The sequence below is a fragment of the Maylandia zebra genome, linkage group LG22, assembly GCF_041146795.1.
Source record: "Maylandia zebra isolate NMK-2024a linkage group LG22, Mzebra_GT3a, whole genome shotgun sequence".
Lineage (NCBI taxonomy): Eukaryota > Metazoa > Chordata > Actinopteri > Cichliformes > Cichlidae > Maylandia > Maylandia zebra.
The window spans coordinates 19,700,866-19,721,774 of record NC_135187.1 but is presented as its reverse complement, the minus strand read 5'-3'; the positions used below and the strand labels follow the sequence as shown (position 1 = coordinate 19,721,774).

At 42.5% G+C, this 20,909-nt stretch overlaps 2 protein-coding genes across 4 annotated transcripts; both read right to left on the bottom strand.

Moving 5' to 3' along the window:
- Nucleotides 1-458: 458 nt before the first annotated feature.
- On the bottom strand, nucleotides 459-15,024 carry LOC101481813 (synaptotagmin-like protein 1). 3 transcript variants are annotated; one of them, XM_076878878.1, is made up of 16 exons: nucleotides 14,873-15,024; nucleotides 9,575-9,701; nucleotides 9,137-9,288; nucleotides 8,942-9,047; nucleotides 8,808-8,862; nucleotides 8,698-8,734; nucleotides 8,576-8,616; nucleotides 5,782-5,898; nucleotides 5,478-5,644; nucleotides 5,291-5,393; nucleotides 5,012-5,173; nucleotides 4,550-4,628; nucleotides 4,350-4,449; nucleotides 3,396-3,601; nucleotides 1,895-2,044; nucleotides 459-554 (listed from the first exon to the last, which is right to left on the bottom strand). In XM_076878878.1, exons 2-15 carry the CDS (start codon nucleotides 9,697-9,699, stop codon nucleotides 1,902-1,904), a joined length of 1,593 nt encoding a protein of 530 aa, XP_076734993.1. In that variant the 5' UTR covers nucleotides 9,700-9,701; nucleotides 14,873-15,024; the 3' UTR covers nucleotides 459-554; nucleotides 1,895-1,901. The 3 variants fall into 3 exon arrangements, with proteins under 3 accessions (XP_076734993.1, XP_004548052.1, XP_004548053.1); XM_004547995.2 differs by lacking the exon at nucleotides 459-554 and having other exon boundaries at nucleotides 592-2,044; XM_004547996.4 differs by lacking the exons at nucleotides 459-554; nucleotides 14,873-15,024 and adding an exon at nucleotides 10,395-10,509 and having other exon boundaries at nucleotides 592-2,044.
- Nucleotides 15,025-16,318: 1,294 nt separating this feature from the next.
- cd164l2 (CD164 sialomucin-like 2) lies at nucleotides 16,319-19,332 on the bottom strand. Its single transcript, XM_004548159.2, has 6 exons — nucleotides 19,072-19,332; nucleotides 18,587-18,673; nucleotides 18,296-18,388; nucleotides 18,164-18,205; nucleotides 17,832-17,991; nucleotides 16,319-17,613 (listed from the first exon to the last, which is right to left on the bottom strand). The coding sequence occupies exons 1-6, from the start codon at nucleotides 19,148-19,150 to the stop codon at nucleotides 17,598-17,600; spliced, it is 477 nt and encodes a 158-aa protein (XP_004548216.2). The 5' UTR covers nucleotides 19,151-19,332; the 3' UTR covers nucleotides 16,319-17,597.
- Nucleotides 19,333-20,909: the final 1,577 nt, after the last annotated feature.

Here is a 20,909-nt window from a genome sequence, read left to right as displayed (position 1 = left end):
CAACATTGTTTTCTGTTTGTTGATAATGGCTGGAGTCCCAAAGCACTAGAAATGGCTTTGTTGCCCTTTCCAGTCTGACAGATGTCAGCGACTTTGTTTCCCAGCAGTTTCTTTAGAGGCATGATGTGTTACTTTTTGAAAACTTTTAATCCACTTCACTTTGTCGCATAGGTTCTATTACCATGTCATTTTTTGATTCAACAGGTCTGTGATGTGGTTAAAGTGAATTCATGATTTAACAAGGAGAACTTTTTCCCTTGAATAGATTAAATCATTTAAAAACTGCATTTTTTTAATTTACTCAAGTTATCTTTGTCTAATATTAAAATTTGTTCTGAAACATGCAAGTGTAAAGCATGTATATCTGATGATTTAAAGGGCAATTTTGAGGGTCTAATGCAAATAGATACACAACAGATTTGTAAGGAGAGTACGTCCACCATCAGCCCCCCACAAAATAAAAGTGCACAGTCACTTTAATTTAGTTTTTCAAGGATGATTCAACACCGTGGACCTGCTAGAGTCAGAAGTAATTTTCAACTGATGTCTCTCGGCTAGATATCATATTAGACATGAAAAATGAGTCAAGGAGAAAACAAGGACAACCTGTAATTTCTCATGACAAAAAGCTTACAGGAGTAGAAGATTAATACATTATTTTAAGCAGACAGTGTTGTGAAGCAGATATCAAAACAGACCGCAGTTCTCAGAAAGAAACCTCAATGGTGAATATCTGCAGGGCACACAAAATTAGAATTACATAACTATCCAAGGCAATAATAAAAAGTAATAAAATAGTAAACCTAATTATATAAAGACAGAATGACCGACATTTAAAAATTCACCACAAGAGCTTAGTGTTTCAGGGGAAACTATGAAACCAATAACATTTAATTCTTACAGTGTCTTGCAGACGTTTTTTCAACAATTAATATTGCCTTCAAACAGCCTCTTTATACCAATAATACTGGACTTCCAGTATCTGGTGTCAACAAGAAAGGTGCAACTTAAGGAAAACCTGCGATGAGATGCAGAAATCACAAACGTTAAGACACAACACACAGACACTTACTGTTATTCCAGCTTGAAAAAGTATTGTAAATATTGCCATCTGCTGGACACAAGTTATGAATCATGATTCATGTAGTAAATTCTTACTTGGTGAGCAATATAAAGAAGAATAGCTGATGTGAAAAATAAAATTTATTTTTAGGGAAACACGGAAACAGGCCCTTTTCTTCTCACTTCTTTGCCTGTGACCGTCACTGCGCCCCCTGTCATTTGCTCAGTGTGTCGAGAATTTGTATACAGTCTGACCACAAGGTGGTAGTCAGCTATTCAGTCAAAAGAGATTAGCTGAGTGAATTCAGCTGCAAGGACTTTCCAAATTACTTACAATAGAGATACCTAAAAAAGATACAATTATCTGAATGAGGAGAATTTCTCACAGTGAAAGTCATCAGGCCTGCCTTTCTTAAATTGTCTGAAAGGGCTGAGACTGCGTTTGAAATAAAAGGAAAGACCTCCCACCCCCTTCTTACTTCATGTAATATCACAGAGAAGTCACTAAGCCAGGGCACTAATGACTCAACACTTAGATTTGTACTTCATAAACTACACTGAATAACAAAAAAGTGCCTCTTTGCCAGATTAGAGCCAGACTGAACCGATCCAATCCACTCCGTTAAGGCAAAATATTATACCACTGCTTACACCTCCCTGTGTGTTTCTGTGCCATGTACAGTATATAGTATGGACATATGAAAAACACCTGTGTGTTTAAGTGTGCATCACTGTGACAGAGAGGTAAATGTGAAGATGTGAAGATGGCTTCCCTTCAGTCCGACCATAATAGCAACGTGCATACGAATGATTCCGCTTGAGTGCAGGATACGTCTGAGTCACTCAGACCGCCGGGTGAGGTTAGTTCTGATCGGTAGCGTTGCGTCAATCCAGTGGTTTGGATTCTCAATCATGGACATCCACACAGTGACTTCCTCTTCTGTGGAATCCATCCAGCTGACGACCTCGCCGTAACTCTGACCTGGCATTACAGAAAACCCACATGTGTGGTCATTATTTATGTTGTGGACTTTACCTCAGCTGTTTTTCTCAAAGAGATGTAAACACTCCCTGCATGTCCATGCACATACACTCCATTTGAAGAAGGAAAAAGGTTTAACCAACAGACTAAAATTCTGCATACAGCCATTGAGAAATCGTGACTACAACCTCCAAGCTAAAATTGACAGCAACAAACAGCCTCAGCAGGCAACAGCTCTGCCTGTGAAGAACACAACTTTGCTCAAAATCTGTCTGTAACAAAACAAATCCTTCAAAGCTGTTACTTCCCACCACTTCTCTGACATCATCTTCCTCGCAGTGAGACATAATGGAGCTGATGCTCTGCCTGCAATTTGATCTTGAGTGCTTCCCACTCCATATAAAGCACAGTAACACAATCTACGAGCAAAAAAACCCAAAAAAAAACACCATCAGTATTAAGGATAAGTACTTGAGGGAAACTAAACTGTTTTCTGTATGTCACTAGACACACCTGCTAAATCTATCTTGCAGTCTATGTGGTAGATTTCAAAAGCAACCAAGCAGACGAGGACAGACAGAGACGCTGCATTACTAGCGACGTGACTTCGCTCCGATGACACGACCATATGAAATGCCTGACATGCCAGCAGGCATTAGTTCAGTATGAAGCATTTCACTCTAAGGTTGTCTCAACTATCAGCACTATAGAAAAAAATTAGACAGGTTTTCAAGACACAATCGACAAAGCCTACTATTGAAATATGAGACAAGTGCAACAATTGCATTAATGTTCCAGCCCTGAACACAGGAAGTGCTTTCCTCCTGCAAACCTGTGAAGTATCACAGCACCCACGAGACACCATTTGAAAAGCTTAGCACAAAGACAAGGAGATCCTGTCAGAGCCTCCAGTCAACTACAGAGACAAACAACAGACAGGGAGACAAGAGGAAACAATGCAGTCCCTAATCACTTGGGGCTCTTAGATAGTATTGCAGGTAAGGATGTATCATGCAGCGATATCTTACCACTTTTCACTGTTTTTCACTAGTTATAAAAAAAATAGCCAGCACAACACGCTGACAAACTATTTACAAAAACTGTTAGAATCACCTTCGTTTATAGTCACTCTCTAGTCAGATTTATGTGTAACAGTAACCACAATCTATTCAAAAAACACAAATTATATAAATATGTGACCTTATTACGATGCTGCATTACTTCTTTGTACTTCTCAGAGGTCAAGTTTTCTTTCTATATCACCTCTTCCTCTGTAACCCTAAATAGTTAGGGTCTTTTTTGATGTGATTTTCAGTTAAACTATTAAAATGTGCAATATAGATGATCTAACCAGTTCCACAGCTCAGACGGACGCCCCCGAGGACATGAGTCTTTAACCCTTCGCGTTGCCACACCGTCAGCTCAGCACAAGCCTCCCTCAAGTCGCTGGTATGGAAGCCGTCGTAGACCATGGTGTGGTTGTAGGTAGGACTGATGGAGTGCTTCACCACCCGGGTCTTCTGACCACTTTGACGACTTGCATCTGGGAGTATGTAGCTTGTGGGGTGTGGAGCAAGTAAATTAGTGGGATTATTTAAAGACTCAAATTACAGGCATATGGAAATAATTCAATATTCATGAAATGCTATCACAAAGTTTTGCCCATTAGGAAGAAAAAAATAAAAAATCCAAAAAACATACATGATTTCAATTTGGCCAACCTCCCTTTCAAGGCTATCTCCTTATGCACCACTTCCACTGTGACTGCTAGTTTCCAAACTGCTCCACGGGAGTCCCATTCTGACCACCTGACCATGTGAATCTGCTATTTTTCCTTAGGTTACTTTACCATAACGTGCTTTTGATAGAAACCACCTTGTTACCATGCTTGTCTGAACATTTTTGGCCATGCCAACAAATCCTTGCTCACCACCAGCCTCATTTGCAACTTGCACATCTATCCAGTTCTCCAAAATGAAAGTTTGCCACTTAGTTTTGGAGGATATGCAGTGTATAATCACAAGTTCAGAGTGCATCTATGAAAAGTAGAGTGAAAAAATATATAGTTTTTAGGAAATGTTTTGTAGTCATGTTGGAAGCACTGCAGAGGTGCACAACGACATGACCCTGAAGGGGAGATTGACCACATTTGAATCATGTATTGCGAAAATCCCCATGAAAATACGGGGAACTCTGTAATTACTGATAAGAATGCAACATGACATGTAATGTGCTGCTTATACGTAATGACAGAGTAGATAACTGATGACAAAATATCAGGAAATGTGGTGCAGAGCTGACGCACCTTCTAACAAAGGAGTCTACAGCACCTCCTTTGTTGGACAGGAGACCCTGAGCCTCCCGAAGCCAGATGTGAACCTCTCCGGTCAGAGGCAAACCGCCACCTTAACACACACACACACACACACAGAATGCATGAGATTCGGGTGATTGTGGTACACAGATATAACGTGCATCCGTGTTGTATTAAGGTATTTTCCTCACCTTCATATCCTTCTGGGATGTATTTAATAGAGAACATGATGTTCCCACGACTTCTAATGGAGTCTGGGCTCAGATAAACCTGTGACAGAGCGTACATAAAATAAAAAAAGATGAAGTCAGAGGAAATGACAGTATGAAAAAGAAGGAAAAAAGGAAGCAGGAGAAGTGTGGAAGCAGGGAAAGATTAAAGTTACATAAAACCTAGTTGAAATTCACAGCATGTCTTCCTCTCCCTTCAGCTCTCCCAGACACAAGAGACACCTCCCCACATTCTGTCTCCAGCAAAGCTGCTGTAACTGCTGCTACAAAGACACTCAGATACTAAACAAATGTAGATGCAGGCACCACAGTGGGCTGGTAAATATTTATCTGGCACCATTCAAACACAAACACACACACTAATTTATGCAACTACAAGAGTGTGTGTTTGCATGCCACTCGTTGATGCCAGGTCCTTCCTACCCGTGGCTGCAAGTCCTGCCACAGAGGCTGTGTGCAGGTCCAATCCCAGAGCGCCAGAGTCACCTCCACCTCCCCGAGAAATACGTTCCTCCCCAGGGGCTCGGCATGCCACACAGAGAGGTTCAGGGTCCGACTCCGCAGCTCCCCGATCCGCACCTTATACTGAAAGAACATACATCATGAGTGTGTTTTTGTTATTTAGGTAACTTTAGTTAAATGCTGGTGGGGGATTTCTGTGATTGACACTTTATGTAACATGTAAATGACAGAGAGTCTCACTCTGAGTGTCTGATCATAAACTGGGTTTAGGGTCTTCTTCTTCACTGAAGTCTTCTTCTTACTGTGATTTGACTTGTCCGGCAGGAGGTAGGTTTTAACATATCTGTGAAAAACACACATCCATTGCTAGACTGGCTCCATATGGGCCCGGATCACATCACATGCATGCAAACATGCAGTCACTTACGGGTCAGACCGGTTCTTGCGTGCTGCAGCAATGTCCTCACAACGATACACTTTGACCTGCAGCTCCTCCCTCTGGCTGTTGTAAGCCAATGAGTACTGGATACGGCCCCTCACCTCAACCACTCCGAAATCCCCCGAGCTGAACAGACTCATCATGCTACCGCTGAGCTATAACACATACGCAAAGGAAAGATCAGCTCCTACGTCATTGTCCTGAGCTGAGTCATCTTGCGTCGCCAAATAGGCAATTAATCAAATGTGTGTGCGTGCATGCAAGTATGCTGTGCGTGTGTATGTGCATGTACCACGTAGCCCGAATGAAGACTGTTGGTGGAGCTGCTAGTTCTCAGAGAAGAAGGATCCGTCTCTGTCAGGCTGCTCAGCGAGTCAGTGTCCCCATTATAGTTGTCAATCAAGTCTTCCTAAACACACACACACACTCACAGTTCTTATGCAGCGTTATAATTAGACACAAAACATCTGTCATAAACTTTTAGTATACTTTGAAGGAGTTTTTAATGGGTAAAAGTGGCATCCCAACCACCCACACACACACGAACATGCACACACACTCAATACACCATAATAATGCCTCATTTACAAAAGTACCCAGAGCCATAATTTACCACTCAGTAGAAGCCCCTCTGGCTGCAATAACAGATTTCAGTCTTCTTGGATAACTCTGTACTGGCTTCACACATCTAGATTATTTCTGATATTATTTTTTAGAAGATTCCTTCAAACTCATCAGACCGGATCGAGAAAGCATCCATCAACCCGTTTGCTGCCTTCTCCGTGCAGATCTCATTTTACCTTGGACAATCCAGACTGCCAGAAAACACTCCTGAGTAATACTGATTCACTGATATGCTGAAAGGTGATGTGTTTATCCCCATGTCAGGTTGCTTCTTTAGTGTCCTCTGTCTTTGATTGTATTCAGCCTTCCCTCAGCTTTGTCCAGCTGACAAATAACCCAAAGAGTTTTCCATCTTCAGATTTTATCCTTTACTCCGTGCTCCATGGATAGTAGCTAAATTCTGGTCTTATCAGAGAATCTTTTTCCTCCTGCTCTCGAAGACTTGAAGTTTCTGCTTGTATAAGCCAGGTAAGTTCAGAACATCCACTCTGTTACTCTACAGGTAATCAGAGGGGGAGTGGGGCTGTTTTAAGTCTCATCTATAGTATTTGTATAGCGCTTCACTTAGTCCCTATGGACCCCAAAGAACTTTACACTACATTCAGTCATCCATTCATTCACACACTGGTGATGGTAACATTGTAGCCACAGCTGCCCTGGGGCGCACTGACAGAGGCAAGGACACTGGCGCCACCGGGCCCTCTGACCACCACCAGTAGGCAACCAGTAGGCAACGGGTGAACTGTCTTGCCCAAGGAGGGGCTCGAACCGGCAACCTTCCGGTTACAAGACAAACTGCCAACTCTTGAGCCACGATCGCCCACATGATGGGCAACCCATCATTCGGACTATCCTCCACACATCATCAATCTGAACCGTGGTCTGAGTAACCCTCGTCACTCAGGCTACTCACATATGGACTCTATACTCAGACCAAGTCTTTTGCACTACTAAGCAAGCACTTCTCCTGTTTTGCATATATCTTGATTGATAATGTCTCCTCATTTCTTGTTTGTTGCTAGAAAAAATGGAAATAGGTGCAGGAACTAAATGAAACATACAAACATGTTTGGAAAAAAGTATAGAAGGGAAAAACAGTGTTAATACAATACTAATAACGTTAGAAGTCAGCATTTCGTACGATCACCTTTATTCTAGCGCAGTCTGAACTCTCTCAGACAAGCTTCTTTTGTCTTATCAAGTAATCTTGTGGAATAGTTCTCTAGGCTTCCTAAAGGATGTCCAGGGCTCTTCTTTGGATCTTGGCTGCCTTTTGTTCTGTTCTCCGTCAAGATGATCTCACAATACTTCAATAACATTGAAGTCCCTGTCTGGGGAGGCCACTCCATGACTGATAGCTTCCCATTGTTTGTTTTTCTATCCATGTATGCTTTTACTGCATTAGCAGCATGTTTGAGGTCATTATTATGCTGAAAAATGAAACTGTTACCAATCAGTTGCTTTAAAGAAGGTATTAAATGGTGGATCCAAATCTGATGGTACTTTTATTTGCTCATAATTCAATGATTCAAATCTCCAACACCACTGGCTGCCATACAGTCCCAACTAAGACAAATGCTCCACTGTTTTTTTTACAGATTTAAATGACAAATTTCCACTGATTTTCAGTTCAGCACTTGAGCTTTTTCTCCCCGTTTCCCTTCCTTAAGAATGGCTACTTGACAGCCACCTCTCTACTGAGACCATTTGTGATGAGGCTTCAGTAAACAGATCAACTGAAGGGCCAGTTTGTTTAGTTATTTATTGCTAAATAGTCTGTAAGTATTCATGTAGATTAATCACTTGTTCATCCATTGAATTAGGTGCAGTTATTTATCCAAAAACTAACCAAGAAAACAATCCTCTGAAAATGGTCAGACTGATAAAAAATGACTGAAAAAGCACCCAAAGAAAAACTTTGAAAGACCTTCAGAAAGCCTTGAGAACTGGTGCTCAAAACAACTAAAAAAAAAAACTACAAGAAAGTCCGACTTCTTGGAAGCAAAATATAAAGAAATGAAAGGTGGTTCAAGACTTTTGCAGAGTACTGCAGTTTTGCTAAATTTGCTGATAAAACTGATTCTCTATATGCTGCACGAGTCTAGCTGAGTCCCTCTTTTCCTTTGCTTGCAACTGTAACACAGCCTCCTGAGAACCATTGCAATGAGTCTGAAATTTTAACAAATGAGACATTTTGATTTATCGAGTAAAAACTGATTGTAAGTGATGACTGATTTGATCAATATATAATTAAATACACAACAAAAACTGCGCAACTTTCTGGAGCCACTGTATGAAAATGATCGTTGAAGTACTGCATTGGCTGTTTTTTGGATTTATACACTGAAAAAATGACAAATATTGACTCAGTGTCTTTGAATAGGAGGTACAATAAAGACCAATTCAACAGTGTTTGCCAGAACCATTAGTCATGGTAATCTGTGGGTGTGTGGTATAATCACCTCAGGTTCCTCCGATTGGCCGTTACTTCTGGTTTCACATTCTGTGAGCACAACATTGAGTTAATAACATTACTGAGGGATGGCTAGAGAGGCACAGACACAGCGGGGGAGGAATTTCATACCTTTGGATGATGAGGAGCTGTTACTGTGCTGGAGACCCTGTAAATTATTCGTATTTACATGGTTATAAGGACAAGAATGGAAAAAGGGGAAGAAGAATGCACGCACAAACCTGTGACACGGGTCCGTTTACTGTGGATGTGGGTACCGGTTTCAAACTCTGAGTCCTGAAAACAAATATTGGGAGATGTAGCAGCAGATAAATGTTACAATCAGTCCGTTTGTCTCACAGTCATCCCCACAAACCCTTCAGTTTCTTCCTGGTTGCTGTCCTTCACACGTCCTTCAGTCTCGAGTAAAGTGTTGTTGTTGTCCTCTCGCTCCATGTTGAAAAGTCCATTCAGGGACACATCTGTCAGCAATCACAGACAGTAATCACAGACAGACAGAAAACAGTCCTGCTGATCGCTGACAGTTGTACTACATGAACTGAAAACTGACCTCTGCTCTTTGTCTTCCTGTGGCGGATGGTGGCGTGGACCAGGTCGCAGCCCGAAGTCCAGTTGAGATGGCGTTTGCTACACTCCTCGCTGAACCACGCCCCTGACAGGAAGCGCAGACGGGTTGAGTTCGTCTCTCTCCGCTCGAGGGTTCTGCATCATCAACAGAGAGACACTCTTTGTAACACCTGATATTCAAAGCAGCTTAATTAAAAGTTATGGCAAAAAAAATTGATAAAAACATGTGACGAAGGGTAAGGAAATAATTATAATTGATCACCAACTGTGTCTTACTTGACCTGAACACTAAAGGGAGATTTTGCACCAACACCAAAGAAAGTAATATATGCCTGAGGACCAATCCCACCCATACGGTTACAAACATCCGAAGAGATTAGCACACATATCAGTCAGACTTGAATAAATAGTCACCTCTGACCTTACACGTCCTTCATCACGGCGACGTAACTCCAAGTCACGCTGTACAACCTGCAGGATGGAGGTCTGCTCCTCCTCCGTCAGGTGGCTCAAGTCAAGTGAGGAGTCTCCCTGCTTTCCTTCCATCCCTAAGACAAAAGTGTGTTTGACTATCATTACACAACACAAATAGTGCAGTACAGTACAGTCAACAGTACAGTCTTACTGCTTTCATTAGACATTGAGATTAGAACATAACATGAATGTGCAATATATCAGGTTCATTATAATACATTTAAAATCCACTGTTCTACAAAAACTTTTGTTTCTTTTTCTTCATTTCAGTGCATTGAAAAAAGAAAATTCGGCAAACTAGCCTTCCAGATTTTTTTCCCTCTTAACAGTAATGAAGGTTTGTCTGGTTAAAGTCATTTGAAAAAGAAAGTTCACATTCCTATAAAACACTAAGTACATCTTGCTGTTCCCATTGGAATTAAGAAGGTAATCAGCAGCCAGGTCCTGCTAATCAAATGCACTTCATTTATGATTATCAGTAAGTGTGAGTGCCTCTTTAAAAGCACAAGTTTGGGAAGTTTGCTGCTCTTTACTTCTATGCTAACACAATGCCACGTTCTTCACTGGAGTGGATGTCCCATCAAATGAAGTTCAAGGTCAGGCCATGTAATGCTCAGAGAAACTGCAGAAAACCCAAGAGCTACAGCCACAGTTAGCATGTTAAATGTTAAATTCATGACGGTGTTAAACAGGACATATCTTCTTATCTCTAAGAAGAATGTGGCAGCACAGATTAGGTTTGCAAAGTTCTAAATAAACCACAAGACCTCTGAAACAATGTCCTTTAAAGAGACAACGCCAAAGTGTTTAGCCACGATGCACAGCACTACTGTCACGCCCTAGCAAACTTTGCGTGTGTGTCCTGTTTTCCTTTCCTTCTGACTTCAGCTGCCACCCATTTCTTCTGAGGAGCTGGTGCCCAGCTGGCTCCACTCAGCAATTAACCACCCACCTGCATAAAAGCTGGTGACGGCCCACTTAGTCACTCAGAGTGAGTGCTGTGGTGAGCTTAGGTGTGGGGTTTGAGGTACCAGTGAGTAGCTGTTTCCCCCCCCAGCTGCAAATTACTGGTTATAGGTGTACTGTTACAGAGCATTTAGTGGTGTGTTTGAGCTACCAGTGAGTAGCTGCTGACAGCAGCGGTGTTTTTCTTTGGTTTGTTAATGATTTCCTTTCTTTTCAGTGTGTTTTAGTTTGTTGACATATTTGTTTGATTGTTATAGTGTAGCCATCTCTTTAAGTCCTTTTTAATAAAGGTTTTTTGTCTTTTCTTTTTCCTCCTGGACTTACTATTGTTACTCCTCATCCCCTTGGCCCTTTTGGGGGACATGACAACCAAACACCTCATACTAGCTGTCAGCAGGTGGTGAAGTGGGGGGATGTTTTGGGCGTGGTTCTCAGCCACAGGACCTGGGCACCTCACAGTCATTGAGCTGACCATGAGCCCCTTTGTATAACCAAAATATTCATGTCAAATATAGCAAATCTACAGCAGAACAACTGAAAAGGAAATGAATCGAGGTGATGCAATGGCCCAGTCAAAGTCTAGACCTTAACCTGATTGAAATGTTGTGGCGACATAGCTGTGCATCAAAGAGAGCCTGCAAACCACAATAAGTTGAAGCAATGCTGATGATGTTGTGTAAGAAGAGTGGACCGAATTCATCCACATATGTTGACCCTTTGTGGGGGAATAAGTCACACAGAAATAATCACCTCAAGTTAATACTGCTAAAGGTATTTCTACAAGTGGTTTAATCATAGGGTGTACTTTTTGTTTTTAAAGGACTGAGCCGAGTCCTGTAAACTTTTTTTTCCCCCACATGTAAAATTTGGTTAATGGTTCACAATTTCCACCGTAATGTGAAGTGTGCTACCAGAGGAGATAGAACGTTGGACCAGGTGTACACCAACATGGCGAATGCGTACAGAGCCCAGGCTTATCCCCACCTGGGTCTGTCAGACCATCTCTCCCTTCTGCTACACCCAATATACACACAAAAGATCAAGAGCACTGGGATTACAACCAAAACCGTGAGAACATGGCCGCAGGACGCTATTCCGATGCTTCAGGACTGTTTCCACTGCACAGACTGGGATGTATTCAAGGTGCAGGACACTGACAATCGTGTCGCATTGGACAGTTACACCTCCACTGTCTTGGACTACATCTGTTTCTGTGTGGACAATGTAACAACTTGGAAACGATTCCGTGTGTTCCCTAATAATCCACCCTGGATGACACACGGAGTTCAACAACTTATTCGAACAAGGAACAACGCTTTCAAATCCGGGGACCAGGAGGCATACAGTGCTGCCAGGGCCAACCTGAGAAGAGGCATCAAGACTGCCAAGCAGCAGCACAGGAGGCGTATCGAGGCCAGGTTTGAGAACAACACAAACCCAAGGCAGGTCTGGGAGGGCATCAGGGCTATCACGGACTACAAAAGAAGAACACCATCACCCTCAGCCGACAGTTCTACTCTGGCTGAGGATCTAAATCTCTTTTATGCCCGTTTTGACAGGGAGAACACCGACCCTGTCCTGTCCCCTCTCCCCTCAACCGACCCTGCTCCGGTCCTGAGCACTCATGAGCTGAGGCGTGTGTTCCGGAGCATTAACACCAGGAAGGCGGCCGGGCCGGATGGAGTGCTGGGCCGGGTGCTAAAAGACTGTGCTGCGGACCTGGCGGACGTCTTCACCTCTATATATAACACCTCGTTGTCCTGTTCACTGGTACCATCCTGTTTCAAAGCAGCAACCATCGTTCCCATCCCAAAACAGTCAAATGTCACATGTCTGAACGATTTCAGACCTGTGGCACTCACCCCCATTCCCGCCAAATGCCTGGAGAGACTGGTCATTAAACACATCAGAGCTGCTTTTCCACCATCCCTGGACTCGCACCAGTTTGCATACAGGGAGAACCGGTCAACCGAGGATGCGATCGCCACAGTGCTGCACACATTACTGAAGCACTTGGAACACAGGAACACCTATGCACGGCTCCTCTTTGTAGACTACAGCTCGGCTTTTAATACCATCCGGCCATACAAACTCCGTCCCAAACTCCACCAACTGGGACTTAACTCCTCTCTGTGCAACTGGATTGTGGACTTCCTCACTAACCGTAGACAGAGTGTCAGAGTGGGTAAGAACACCTCTTCCACCCTTGTGGTCAACACCGGTGCCCCTCAGGGGTGTGTTCTGAGCCCTCTGCTATACACTCTCTTCACCCATGACTGTATTTCCTCCTGCACGTCCAATCTCATTGTTAAGTTTGCAGATGACACTACAGTGCTCGGACTTATATCCAACAATGATGAGACAAACTATAGGACAGAGGTGCAACAACTAGAGTCATGGTGCCACGACAATAACTTGGTCTTAAACACCAAAAAGACCAAGGAGATCATTGTAGATTTCCGGAAGAGGGGTCATAACAACCATCTGCCTCTCTTCATTGGCAGTGAGGCGGTGGAGAGGGTGAGCAGTTTTAAATTCTTGGGGGTAACTGTGACCGAGGACCTGTCCTGGGGCAACCATATCACCTCAGTTGTACGGAAGGCCCAACAGCGCCTCTACTACCTGAGGAGACTGCGGAGCGCACACATTCCCAGATCTCTGATGTTGAACTTCTACAACTGTGCCATCAGCAGCGTTCTGACGTATGGATTTCTAGTGTGGTTCCCCAGCTGCACCAAGGCCGATCAGCAAGCACTCCAGCGGGTGGTGAAAGAAGCTGGCAGAATTATTGGAACAAGTCTGCCAGAGATCAGTAATATCTTCCCCACTCGCTGTCTGAGGAGGGTGCACAGTATCCTGCGGGACCAACATCACCCTGCGCGCCACCTTTTCCATCTGCTGCCCTCAGGGAGAAGGTACAGGTCTATACAGGCCAGAACATCCAGACTGGCCAACAGCCTGTATCCACAGGCTGTGAGGCTCCTGAACTCTCTGCCCCCCTCTCACGGACAATAACCATATCCAACTTCTTAATAGCAATGAACTGGTCTGCATTGGTGCATCATATCTTTATTCTCTTCCCCCTCCTGCCCCCCCCCCCCCCCCCCCCTCTTTCTTAAATAGATAACTATCATATCTGATATCATATCTCACAGTACAATAATATTGAATGGGTTGCATTGTTGTATTTTGTCATGTTTCTCAGGTCTTTGTCTGAATTTCTACGAACATTATTGCTAAGGATTGTCTTATTGCATTGGAGTCACACTGGGTTAAATATGTACACTTGGGTTTTAAGGGGTATTTATTATTTTCTTCTTTTTTTTTTTTTTTTTTTTTTGGGTTGTATGGAAGCCCCAAACGCAATTTCATTGTTCTTGACAATGACAATAAATAAATAAATACTAATACTAAATACTAATGATGACATTACTTTGCTCAGAGAGGTCTGAAGGTTACAAACTGCACAAATTGTCATTTACATGAAACATAGTAGAGAAATGCTTAAGAGGAAACCTATAATAAAGCTGTTTCTTTTTTTCTTTAAATCACCTGAAGCGAGCTCCCTGGTATCTTTCAGGATGCAGTACTCTTTGAAGCTTTGATACATGCTGTTCCAGGTGAGCCTTTCCTGTCTTCAATGACTTTCACTCCCTCCTACTCTTAAGTACTCTACTGTAGACAGCCTAAAAAACTACATTCAAAAAGATTAATAACAACCTACTACTGAATTCACTTTCAGCTAATGTGAGGCCGAGATGGATGATCTAACCTTCTGCACCACCATGTAATAACTGTTAATGAGTTTTCATGTCCCCAACGCCTAAGGCTAGTTACGTTTGAGAAGTTAACGCATGCGCGTCAGGAACGTGTTCGCCTGTCAACGGGTAGGTTAGAAAACGCCACGCACAAAGTGCTCCAGTTTTCACAAAACACGCCGAGTAATATTAATAACAACGTTGTTGTTCTTATCAATAGTTCCTCCATAAAGCACTCCTTTGGTGTTTTTTTATTGTTATATAGGTTTAAACCTCTAAAAGTGACTGAACACTTGTTTTTAAGACTGTTAATGGGTTTAATTATTTAGGCTTATTTATTTACGCGAAGTGCCCTTTAGGGGGAAAAGAAATAGGTCAGTGCACTTCTTCTCATTACGGATCTACCGCGAGAGAGGAAACACCTGTCGCAACTTTTCCCTTTAAAGATTAAAGATTAAACTCTCTCCTCTCCCTTCTGTTAGAAACACAGAAAGAAACACACGAAAGAAAAACCGGGTTACCTTATTTGACAGCTTCCACTGGTTCCATCGGGGGGAAAAGTTCTCAGGAAAAGTTTTCCTCAGTGCGATGTGTATGTCTGTGTACGTCGACGCTTGTGTGCTGAGTAAACGGAGTGAACACGCCCTCCAGAATTAGTCCGCACAGGAGCTGCTCTCAGCTGTGAAGGTGTGTGTGTGTGTGTGTGTGTGTGTGTGTGTGTGTGTGTGTGTGTGTGTGTGCGCGCGCGCGCGCGTGCTGATACTGTGTATTTGTCTGACTGTGTGATATGACTCACGCGGATGTTTTACCAAACTGCAGGGTGGAGGTGGGATGTATCTTGTAGCTGTCCACACCTGCTAAGCACACACACACATACCTGGCCTTACTGTGCACAAACAAGCACGCAGATATCGAGCCTTCTGCCTGTTTTGAAGAGGAACACAGACCCATACGTGTAACCAGCCTCGGTTTAAATTTGGTAAGGTGTTGGACTTCCCTTTCCCTCAGTGGAACTGCATTGTGTGAGTGTGTGCAAGGCAGAGGGGGGAGGGTAGGAGAGGATGAAAGAAAGAAAAAGGCCCAGTTCTGTCCTTTGTCACCAAACTTGGATGACAGCCACAGTCTCCTCAGATGGGGAAAGCTTTTTTGTGTGGACTTATTCAAGCCTGTATAGGTCCTGGCTCAGACAGAGACCAAAGCATCCAACCAGCCCTCGCTCTGCTCCCCTAAAGAGTCCCATCAGTGCTCTGTTAGTGCCAAATACTGGGGTCCATACTGACACCCAGATATGGTACATGGACAGGTCATTTTTATTAACAGGTCCTTGGTCTTAAGCAGATCATAGTTCAGTTCTTCTGCCGAGTTCTATTTTATTTATATAGTGCTAAATCACACCTCGGACGCCTCAAGCTGCTTCATATTTAAGATGAAAACCCAAACAATCACATGACCCTTGTGAGAACATGGTAACAGTGGGAAGGCAAGAAATCCCTTTTAACAGGAAGAAACCTCCAGGGGAACCAGGCTCAGGGAGGGGCAGACATCTGCAGTGACCAGTTGGGGGTTATGAGGGGAGGAAATGGAGAAAATAATGATTAATAACTAATGATTAAATGCAAAGTGGTGTTAAGGTGAGTGAATAATAGGAAGTCCTCAGCAGCCTAGACCTAACTAGGGGAGGTTTCAGGGTCACCCGATCCAACCCTGATTAAATGCTTTATCAAAAAGGGTCGTTTTAAGCCTGATTTAAAAACTATGGGGGCTGTCTGTGCCCTGAATCCAAACTATGAGCTGGTTCTACAGAAGAGGGGCATGAAGCTGCAGACTCTGCCTCCTGTTCTACCTTTAAGTACTCAGGAACCACGAGTTGTGTTTGCGTATTTAAATGCAAGAAAGCAAAGACATACCAAACATACTGAGAGACACCTCTTCTTATTCCTAGTTTATTCAGGAAATCCAGTGTCATCACAAAAAAATCAAACAGCTCATATTAATGAGTTTAACCAACATTAGTATTATTTAAACAGGATCACGTCTATGTCACCTGTTTTATAACAGCAATCAAATGGTTCAAACTTTATTATAAATCTGAGAAATCAAGTCAGAGTTCTTCTCCATGACTACCACGTTGGGTTTGTCTGAACTACTGACAGTAAGAGCATCAAAATAAAAGTAATGCACCACTAGAGTCATTACTGGAGGTTTTTATAAAGATTGAAATCCTGACTCTGCTATTAGGGCTCAGGTTTTAGGTTATGGTGTGTCTTTCTCAGTGGTTCACAGGTTGTTATCACAGTTGTTATCTCTAACACTTCCTTTCCATCAGTGAGGTGCAGGTGTCTGAGCTGTAGCTTATTTTTCCCCCCACTAAAATAAGACTGGCAGTAGCAGGCCACCATAAAACAGCCGACCCCAAAGCTGGAAGCAGTGATGTCAGTGGCTATACAAGGACCTGCTGAAAATGTTTAAACAATAACTGGTGAATGAAGCAGCCTGCATGATTTTCTTCTCATGGAAATAGAAGAAGCATCACTGCTAGTAAAGCTATGTAATCACTCCTCAAACCATTTAAAATGCAGGGAGACGCCACCAAAGGAAGGCGTCTCCCTGCATCCGCAGCAGCACAAACACTCACTGCAACTTGACGGAAAGAGGTATAACAGCCTGTGAGTGGACTTTAGGACCTTAGTTACTATATTTATATTATATTAATCAATAATTTCATACATTACAGGTTAACATTTGGTTATTTTTGTTTCAAAAAACTCTAGAAAGTTATCAAAATGCACATGAACAGAAATGTACTCAAAGACGATGGATAAAATGTTTGTTGTGACCTTGTCTGAACTACAGCCTAAATTTAATAATATAACTGCACCACACTATTTATAACAGTATAAACACCTAAATTACTGTAATTTAAGGTGAATTGTATGATCACAAAGCAGTTGCATAAAATTCTGCAGAAATCAAAGTCTTGCTTGATCGTGCATCTAACACACTGATCGTGAACTGTAAATACTGCAGTGAGCTCATGCACAGACACTTGTTACACAATGCAGTATTTTGGGAATATGTCCTCGTACAAACACACCCATCCCCCAGGGGGTACACACAGGGACCAGACCAAAAAAACGACAGGGGGAAAAAAGGAGAGGGAAAAAAATTCTTGTCGTCATAACCAGATGAGTCACCGTTCTGCTGTCCTTCTCTGCACCGTCTGCTTGTCCGTCATTTATCTTGTCTTCACTGTGGCTGCTCTCTGCATGAAGACAGACAGAAGAGTGTGTATAGACTGATGGAAAGTGTGTGTGATCAGAATCAAAACAAGACAGGCAGAGATGCTGAAGGTGAACCGTTTGCGCTGTGCATCGTGTGTTGTTGACGATTCCTGCCACCAGAGGCTGCTGTTGCACTTAACACGTTTCGCACAAACGCGTGAGATTCTGTGTTCTCCAACACCTCCGCGCATAAACTCACATGGGGTCGTAGCTGCTCTGCTCTTTGGATTTGAGGAAGCGCATGGCGAAGAATCCGCCTGCCTGCAGACACAGCACGAGTATGATGCCGCCTATGAAGCTGGACATGTCGAACTTGGCCTGGGAGAACTCGGGGGAGGAGTTGGTGTTGCTGTCATCACCTTGAGGGAAAGGACACAGAATTCACTGGTTGTTTTATATATATATATATATTTATAAAGTGCTGTCAGGGTTTTTAGCGGGTGGAGATGACTGGACTGCCTTTAGGGAATCTTTTAGTCAGCTGTTATGGGACTAGGAGATGACGTCTGAAGCAGAGTTGATTCAGTTTACCTGAAACGGTTTTACCACCTCCCGCAGCGACAGACTCTACAACTGGGGAATGAATTATGTAACAGGGTTATGAAGATGGCAGAAAAACACTTGATATCATCCCCCCCAAAATTATGTTCATTTTTTTAATACCTGTGCACAATTCAGACACTCTGGTCCAGCTGCAGTTCATGCCGTTGTCTGCCGAATCCCCTTCATCGGTCACACACATGCCTGTATCATTGCCTGAGGGAGACAGACCCCGGCATCACTCAATAATTCAGTGATCTTCTACAAACCAGGGGAGCTAGTGTTACAGCAGCATTGGTGATTGAATTACTATCAGAGGTCACGTGTGTGTGTGTGTGTGTGTGTGTGTGTGTGTGTGTGTGTGTGTGTGTGTGTGTGTGTGTGTGTGTGTGTGTGTGTGTGTGTGTGTGTCACCATTTGGACAAAGCCTCCAGACACAGCCTGTCAGGTTGAGCATGGAATCGCCGACACACAGGTCACATGACTCGGCTTGAGAACAATCTGTAGGAGGGACAACACTGGCAGTTAATTAGCAGTGTCAATCAAAACCCAGCTGGCTGGCCAGTGCCCATTTATTCTGAAGCAGCTTCATTATTATATGATATCCTGTTAGTTTGGACAGTATCTGAGAATGCAGAAGTTTATGATGATAAGAAAAAGATAATTGCTTCCTGTTAAACTCTCTTATTTGTGCTGCTTCATGGTGTGTTAGTAATAATAGACAAAAAGCCATCTTACCAGTAAATAAGAAGTGAGACATTAATGAGGAAAGACAACAGATTAAAGCACGAAAATAGACAGCAGATGGCAAGCTTAGGAAGACACACAAGCAGGTTCAGAGCAAAATATACTGAAATGGACACGCTGTAAGAAAATAAAACATACGGATAGACCCATACCTGGCTGTAGATACACAGAATGGATCACTGCTAGAAGCAGCAGAGTGGAGGAGAGAACAGTAAATGCCACCACCTGCATCCTGACTGCAACAGACACCTGCGAGCAACACCTGGAAACGTTGGCACTTAAAAGGGAGTTGATTTTAAAAACTAAAAAAAGGCTTTGAATTGAAGTCTCCTCAGCTTGTCCTCGAAAGGGTTTCTGGAGGTGATGATAACCAGGACACAATGACAGATAAGAGTGAGGAGATCTGTGTAACATGAGCGCCACTAAACTTGGTTCCCTGGCAACCAACTGGCCCACCTCAAGCCACCTGAAATGCATGCCAGTTGGAACGGACTGACACCTGTTTACCTAAGCAGGCGGTGAATGTATACACACACCTTCATTCACATATATGTCCTTATGAAGCCTATAAATTAAAGAAGGACTAATGGGAATAAACTGAGCTAAATTAGTGTTCATTTTGATGTTACCTGCACTTAAACGCATGACAAGGTTCTTTGTTTTCCCTGTTGGAACTCTGGATTTAGTGATGTGGTTGCCTGCTTTGTTAAAATTTCTAAAATCCATGTTGTGGGGACCTTGAATGTCTACGCTTCCGTTAAACAGATGTTGATATTTCAACATCATGAAAAGGGTGATCATCAAAGTCACTTGCAGTCAGCTTCATCGGCACCAAATGTCATGTGATGCCCATGAAGATATCAAGAATAAAATAGCTGAAAAATGCTGCTGACCTTTTAAACCTGAGGTTTATGTTGCTATTGTAGCTAAAATTCATTCCTTCAATGTCTTTTGTGACTTATTGAGATTCTTTTATCTACCCAGATCCCCCAAAACATTCAAAAAATGAACAGCTTCAAAAAGGAATTCATGCTAATTCATGTTATTCATACTTACAGCAATACAAGTCAAGTAGAGGAAGGTTTAATAGACCTTGATCTAGATATAACAAGAGCTAATAAGGTCTTCATATCCCTTTAAAGATTTCCAACAGGCTTCTGCTAAAAAAGTACATTGGCTTTTCATCTATTCTGTACTCACATTTTTACCTCGGTGATGAAATTAAGATTTTTTTTAAAAAAACTTTTTTACTGTATACCTTTTAAGCATCACCACCCACCTATTGATAGAATATGTTTCTTGTACTTTATCTGTGCAAATAAATATAAAATATCCCAGATAAATGTAAAGAAAGAGACAAAGAAAACCATTGTAACACTCTGTGACACTAGCCTAGATCGGGATGTTTGTAGTAATGTTACTCTTAATGTGTGATTAGTTGTAAAAGCTGAAGAGGTTACAGTTAAATCGCACATTCCTATTGGTAAAGCTGGATCTGGATGTAAAGGACCAGACGTGAGTATTGAGCATTACTGTTTGAAACTACAGTGAAGTCCATATGGGATTTTGGACAATGACACATTTTCTGTTTGTCTACAAATCACGGCAGTATGTTTTGTTTTTTAATCCAACAATCCAGATGTAAATGAGGGGCAGACTTTGAGCTTTACTTCAAGTGGTTTAACAAAAGTATTACATGATATAAGCAGTTTCAACAGCAATTAAGCAATGTTTCCTGGTTATTCCATGACAAATCAGGCTGGTGAGAGACCTGGAGTTGATTCCAAGTGTTGAGCTCTGTAGATTTTCAGCAGAACTCTCAACATGATGTCCAAAGAGACATAGATGTAGGTGATGGAGGTAAGGCTGAAAAACCAAATAGTCTTGTTAGAGAAATAGCAAAATCCTTATAGGACAGGACAAATCAACAACTGACCTTCTCGGCTACACAAAAAAGCCTGAAAAGCAAAAAACCCCCTCATCTGATTAA

Coding starts and splice junctions, on each gene's coding strand:
- LOC101481813 (XM_076878878.1), bottom strand. CDS start 9,699: ATGGAAGGAAAGCAGGGAGACTCCTCACTTGACTTGAGCCACCTGACG. Junction 8,735..8,807: donor TAAACGGACCCGTGTCACAG/GTTTGTGCGTGC, acceptor AATAATTTACAG/GGTCTCCAGCACAGTAACAG. Junction 5,645..5,781: donor GTCTTCATTCGGGCTACGTG/GTACATGCACAT, acceptor TATGTGTTATAG/CTCAGCGGTAGCATGATGAG.
- cd164l2 (XM_004548159.2), bottom strand. CDS start 19,150: ATGCAGGTGGTGGCATTTACTGTTCTCTCCTCCACTCTGCTGCTTCTA. Junction 18,206..18,295: donor AGTGTCTGAATTGTGCACAG/GTATTAAAAAAA, acceptor TTCATTCCCCAG/TTGTAGAGTCTGTCGCTGCG. Junction 17,992..18,163: donor AGGTGGTAAAACCGTTTCAG/GTAAACTGAATC, acceptor CTTTCCCTCAAG/GTGATGACAGCAACACCAAC.